We start from the raw sequence: 6,555 nt of genomic DNA, 5'->3' as shown, positions 1-6,555 counted from the left end.
GGGACAGTGTAGAGGGAGCTTTATTCTGTATCTAACCCTGTGCTGTCTCTATCCTCGGTGGGTTTGATGGAGACAGTGTAGAGGGAGCTTTACTCTGTATCTAACCTGTTAGATATGAACTCTTCACCTAACCCTGTCCTGGGAGTATTCAATGGGGACCGTGTTGTCCCTGTCCTGGGAGTGTTTGATGGGGACAGTGTAGAGGTAGCTTTACTCTGTATCCAACTCAGTGCTGTCCCTGTCCTGGGAGTGTTTGATGGGGACAGTGTAGAGGCAGCTTTACCTTGTAACTAACCCCGTGCTGTCCCTGTCCTTGGAGGGTTTGATGGGGACAGTATACAGTTTAAGAGCAGGACGAGTCCTTTTGACATGTAAATATCCATTCACTCCTTGTTTCTTGTTTACCATTTTTGGTTCAGCTCTCAACTACATTTTATAACAGTTGCCCCATGTTCTTAGTGAGATAAATTTAAACTTTCATCTCATCATTTTCAATTGTTATGGGAAGTATTACATTGTTTTTGGTAATTTTCAGATACAGTTTGTTTGAAAGCTAACGGCACTTGAACAACCTCTCACTGCAGGTCATTGTTGAAATGGTTCTGGTGCTGTCTAGACTCAAGCCCTCACTTCACAAACTCTGAAAATGCCCAATGCCTGGATGCCACTCATTGAAAAGTGATGGGGCAACACTTATTGAAAAATTCCATGTGAGCTAAGAATTACACAAACAATCAGTTTACTGTTACCACTTGGGCTGGTCACCACTTTCTGGAAGCTATATTTGTTCATGCGCATGACCTGCCCTTTGAGGGAAAAATACATGACCAAACAGGGGACCTTTTTTGAATTAAACGAAAGTGTGAGGGTCATGTGGCCTGGTGCATTATCCAGGTAATACCTTGACCTGTGGAGGCAATGGTCTAGTGGTATTATCGCTGCAATCTTAATTGAGAGACCCAGGGAATGTTTGGAGACTTGGGTTCAAATCCTGACACAGCAGACAGTTCAATTAAAATCTGGAGTTTAGAGTCTGTTGATAACCATGAATCCATTGTCAAGGGAAAAACCCATCTGATTTAGGGAAGGAAATCTGCCATCCTTACCTGATCTGGCCTACATGTGACTTCAGACCCGCAGCAATGTGGTTGACTGCCCTCTGGGTAATTAGGAATGGGCAATAAATGCCAGCCTGGAAAGTGATGCCCTCATCCTGTGTATGAGTAAAACAAAATCAGTCTGATGTCAGAGATAGTGTCAAACACTCCCTGGACAGGGACAGCATGGAGTTGGATACAGAGTAAAGCTACCTCTACACTGTCCCCATCAAATCCTCCCAGGACAGGGACAACACGGTCCCCATTGAATACTCCCAGGACAGGGTTAGGTAAAGAGTTCATACCTAACAGGTTAGATACTGAATAAAGCTCCCTCTACACTGTCCCCATCAAACACTCCCAGGACAGGGTTAGATACAGAATAAAGCTCCCTCTACACTGTCCCCATTGTAGAGCTCTACACTGTAGAGCTGGATGAACACAGCAGGCCAAGCAGCATCAGAGGAGCAGGAAAGCTGACGTTTCAGGTCTAGACCCTTCTTCAGAAATGGGGGAGGGGAAGGGGATTCTGAAATAAATAGGGAGAAAGGGGGAGGCGGATAGAAGATGGATAAATGAGAAGATAGGTGGAGAGGAGACAGACAGATCAAGGAGGCGGGGTTGGAGCCAGTAAAGGTGAGTGTAGGTGGGGAGTTAGGGAGGGGATCGGTCAGTCCAGGGAGGACAGACAGGTCAAGGGGACGGGATGAGGCTAGTAGGTAGGAGATGGGGGTGCGGCTTGAGGTGGGAGGAGGGGATAGGTGGGAGGAAGGACAGGTTAGGGAGGCAGGGACAAGCTGGGCTGGTTTTGGGATGCGCTAGGGGGAGGGGAGATTTTGAGATTTTGAAGCTTGTGAAGTCCACATTGATACCATTGGGCTGCAGGCCCAGGATGGACATGTCGTCCAAGGAGCGGGAGGGGGAGTTGAAATGGTTCGTGACTGGGAGGTGCAGTTGTTTAGTGCGAACCGAGCGTAGGTGTACCGCAAAGCGGTCCCCAAGCCTCCGCTTGGTTTCCCCGATGTAGAGGAGGCCACAACGGGAACAGCGGATGCAGTATACCACATTAGCAGGTGTGCAGGTGAACATCTGCTTGATATGGAAAGTCTTCTTGGGGCCTGGGATGGGGGTGGAGGGGGGAGGTGTAAGGGCAGGTGTAGCACTTCCTGCGGTTGCAGTGAAAAGTGCTGGTTGTGGTGGGGCTGTTGGGGAGTATGGGGCGGACGAGGGAGTCATGGAGAGAGCGGTCCCTCCGGAAAGCAGATAAGGGTGGGGAGGGAAAAATGTCTTTGGTAATGTGGTCGGATTGCAGATGGCGGAAGTGTCAAAGAATGATGCGTTGGTTCTGGAGGTTGGTGGGGTGGTACGTGAGGATGAGGGGGATTCTGTTTTGGTTATTATTGCGGGGACAGGGTGTGAGGGATGAGTTGCAGGAAATGCGAGAGGCATGGTGGAGGGCGTTCTCAACCACTGTGGAGGGGAAGTTGCGGTCCTTGAAAAACAAGGACATCTGGGATGTCCGGGAGTGGAATGTCTCATCTTGGGAGCAGATGCAGCGGAGGCAAAGGAATTGGGAATAGGGGATAGCATTTTTGCAGGAAGGTGGATGGGAGGAGGTGTATTCTAGGTAGCTGTGGGAGTCGGTGGGCTTGAAATGGATATCGGTTTCCAGGTGGTTGCCAGAGATGGAGACAGAGGGGTCCAGGAAGGTGAGAGAGATGTTAGAGATGGTCCAGGTGAACTTAAGGTTGGGGTGGAAGGTGTTAGTGAAGTGGATGAACTGTTCGAGCTCCTCCTGGGAGCACAAGGTGGCGCCGATACAGTCATTGATGTAACGGAGGAAGACGTGGGGGATAACTGATCCATAACTGATCAGTCACGGTCATCGTCAGAATATATAGCACAGACAAATGTCCTTTGGCCCATCAAGTCTATGTTGGTCAAAACAAGCACCTAATTATTTTAAGACAACAAGGTGCAGGGCTGGATGAACACAGCAGGCCAAGCAGCATCATAGGAGCAGAAAGGCTGACGTTTCGGGCCTAGACCCTTCTCTGCTCCTATGCTGCTGCTTGGCCTGCTGTGTTCGTCCAGCTCTGCACCTTGTTGTCTCGGATTCTCCAGCATCTGCAGTTCCTACTATCTCTGACCTAATTATTTTAATCCCATTTTCCAGCCCTTGGCCCATTGCCTTGTGTTAAATACTGAGAGTGATTAGCTTGTTTTTGTGGTAGTTACTGCTCCTGCGAAGAAATTGATTTTTTTTAACATTTTTTGAACAGGCCTATAATTCACATTCTCTGCGTATGGACTCAGTGATCGGAGAGTTCAGGGTAAGTCAGCAGCGGAAATTCCTGTGGGAATTTGGAAACGACAGTCCCTTCACACTAATCTCTGTGTTTTATTCCCTTTGCAGCTGGACATTGGGGCAGTTTATTCAGAGCCAAGTAAGTGCCTCACCTCCTTAAACCCTCCCTGTATGTCCCTGTCCCACTCACTGCCTTCTCTTGGTTTCCGTTTAGTTCAGTGGGACTCCTGTGAAGTGGTTGGGTCTTGTTTCCATGTTAAATGACTCTATAAATGCCTCTGGAATGACCCCCATGATAATAGAAACTCTTCCAGCTTGGTGTTCCCTCTTCCCACTGGGAGCCGTCTCAGACTTGAGGTGGGATGTAGAGGGGAAGCTGAAGTCTACAGATACATCAGCCCCATGAAATCATCAGCACCCTGGGAGTAGACAGAGAGAGGGAGAGACAGGGAGAGTGAGAGAGAGAGAGAAACACAGATGGAGAGAGAATGAGAGAGAGAGTGTGTGCGTATGTGAGAGAGAGAGAGACGGAGAGGGAGAGAAAGAGAGAGAGCGAGACAGGGAGAGAGAGAGACTGTGGAGAGACAGTGAGAGAGACAAAGAGAGAAAGAGTGAGAGAGACAGGGAGAATGAGAAGGAGACAGAAAGAGAGACAGAGAGAGAAAAGACTGAGAGAGGGACAGAGAGACAGATGGAGAGAAAGTGAGAGAGACAGAGAGAGACAGAGTGAGAGACAGAGAGAAAGAGAGAGAGAGAGGGAGAGGCAGAGATAGAGAGAGAGAGAGACAGGGAGAGTGAGAGACAGACAGAAAGACAGAGAGAAAGAGAGAGACAAAGAGAGAGAGAGAGAGAAAGACAGGGAGAGAGTGAGAGAGACAGAGCAAGAGAGACAATAAAACATCCAGTGGGCCTTGGACCCAAGCTTGGCTGAACATCAGAAAACAGGGAAATGGTCTAGGCCCGAAACGTCAGCCTTCCTGCTCCTCTGATGCTGCTTGGCCTGCTGTGTTCATCCAGCTCTACACCTTGTTATCTCTAATGTGGGGATTGGCTTTTTTTGAACCAGAGCACGTTTTACAGTGGAGTCTCTAGAGGCTAGTACAGGAACCTTATTGGTGTAGTTAAGTGTTTGTTGGTTGGCATATACATAGTGGGCCGAAGGGCCTATTTCTGTCCTGCATGACTCTATGACCTTCATGGCCTAGACTTCGATGTACAGGGCACAATTTCCGAAAATCACATTTGATGCAAAACCTGTCAGTGAAATCTCCTTATTCACCTTCCAAACCCATGACCACTTCCATCTAGAAGGACAAGGGCAGCAGATACATGGGAACACCATCATCTGCAAGTTCCCCTCCGAGCCACTCACCATCCAGATTTGGAAATATATCACCGTTCCTTCACTGTCGCTGGGTCAAAATCCTGGAATTCCCTCCCTAAAGGCATTGTGGGTCAACCCACAGCGGGTGGACTGCAGTGGTTCAAGAAGGCAGCTCAACACCACCTTCTCAAGGGGCAATTAGGGATGGATAGTAAGTGCTGGCACAGCCAGCGACTCCCACATCCCATGAGAGAATTAATAAAAAGCATTATGAACAGCGAGGAAGGTTGTGACAGAATACAAGAGTTGTTGGAATGCACAAAGATATAGCAGGTGATGACTCCAGAAATGTATCAAAGGATACATTTTGGTCAGATGGTTGGAGAGGGCTAAAATAAAATAGAACATCTACCAACTTCAACTGGACTTGTCTCATTTTGCAGAGCATGCCTTTCTCAGGAAATGGCTCCTCCTCTCTGACCCTGATGACCTGGCTGCTGGGGCCAAAGGTTACCTGAAGGTCAACCTCATCGTGCTGGGACCTGGTGACGAAGCTCCTGTGAGTTCAGAATTTCTTTTCAATCACGTGAATTATTGATCATTTTCTCACATTTGCCCCATTTTGTAAATGCCTCCAATGTGGGAGGCTAGGTCCGGTTAGAAACAGCAGTTTAGATGTGATCCATGAGTTAGTAAGACCAAAAAATGTGTTCAACCCTTTAATAATTGGGAGTGGGTCACTGATACTGGAACAGGTTGTGGCACAGAGTGTGTCAATGTCAGTAAAGTTGCGAAGGCAACATCATGATCTCATGTCCAAAGAGTTAGGGAACTCTTTCTTGGATCTTCCTCCTCTTTTCGTCTGTCTTCCACCTGAAGAAGACAACTAGCTGTGAAGCATGGTGAATTGATAAGATCTGTCATTTCACTCTGAGCAACAGTTGATGTGCCCAGTCTGTACCGTCAACTACTGTGAATCCTTCCAGACAATGGACATAGGACAGTTACTCACTGAGGGTAGAAAGGCTCTAGTGACGCAGTTTTAGTACCCCTAGCTCTGGGCCAGACGGCCCAGGTTCAAGATCCAGATGACAAATCCAGAGTTGGGTTCTTCCCAAGGGTGGGGTTGTCTTCTGGACAGAAAAAGGACCCATAAGGAAAAGATAGAAACTGGTGTCCGAGTTAAATTGTAGATTTATAATACAACCTTTGTAAATCTCTGAAAGGGTTTTGCTGCACAAATCAGCAGAGAAGACAAATGCAGAAAACGTCACAGAAACTCAGCAAGCATCCATGGATGCAGAGTTAATGTTTTGAGACTGACATGGCTCTTCTTCAGAACTATTCTGAAGAGGTGTCACCAGACTCAAAACATTAGCTCTGTTCCTCTCTTCGCAGACACTGCCAGGTCTGCTGAGTTTCTGCAGCATCTTTTATGTTTGTTTCAATCTATGAAGATTGTTCTGTTAAACATTATAAACAGATGAGATGACATAGAGAATTACAGGTAAAGTGTTATAGACGAGATATAGGCTGGATTGCATAGAAGGTTACTGGAAAAGTGTTAAAGGAAGGTAAAGGTGATGGATAATTACATGAGATATGTTATAGACAGGTAAAGGTGAGAGATGATACACAGGGATACAGATAGAGTGTCATAGACAGGTAAGGGTGAGAGATGATATACAGGGATACAGATAGAGTGTTATAGACAGGTAAAGGTGAGAGATGATATACAGGGATACAGATAGAGTGTTATAGACATATAGACAGGTAAAGGTGAGAGATGATATACAGGGATACAGACAGAGTGTTATAGACAGGTA

General features: G+C 47.1%; 1 protein-coding gene across 1 annotated transcript in view; it reads left to right on the top strand.

The window, feature by feature from the left end:
* dysf (dysferlin, limb girdle muscular dystrophy 2B (autosomal recessive)) overlaps window positions 1–6,555 on the top strand; it is a 236,281-nt gene that overhangs the window by 66,773 nt on the left and 162,953 nt on the right. Inside the window, exons 8-10 of the mRNA XM_048600995.1 lie at window positions 3,380–3,430; window positions 3,514–3,544; window positions 5,173–5,288. Coding sequence (XP_048456952.1) covers window positions 3,380–3,430; window positions 3,514–3,544; window positions 5,173–5,288 — 198 coding nt within the window. The remainder of the gene's footprint in view (window positions 1–3,379; window positions 3,431–3,513; window positions 3,545–5,172; window positions 5,289–6,555) is intronic.

This window comes from Rhincodon typus, chromosome 1 (assembly GCF_021869965.1).
Source record: "Rhincodon typus isolate 14 chromosome 1, sRhiTyp1.1, whole genome shotgun sequence".
NCBI lineage: Eukaryota > Metazoa > Chordata > Chondrichthyes > Orectolobiformes > Rhincodontidae > Rhincodon > Rhincodon typus.
Note: the sequence above shows the minus strand (reverse complement) of the source record. Positions and strands in the feature narration are given on the sequence as shown.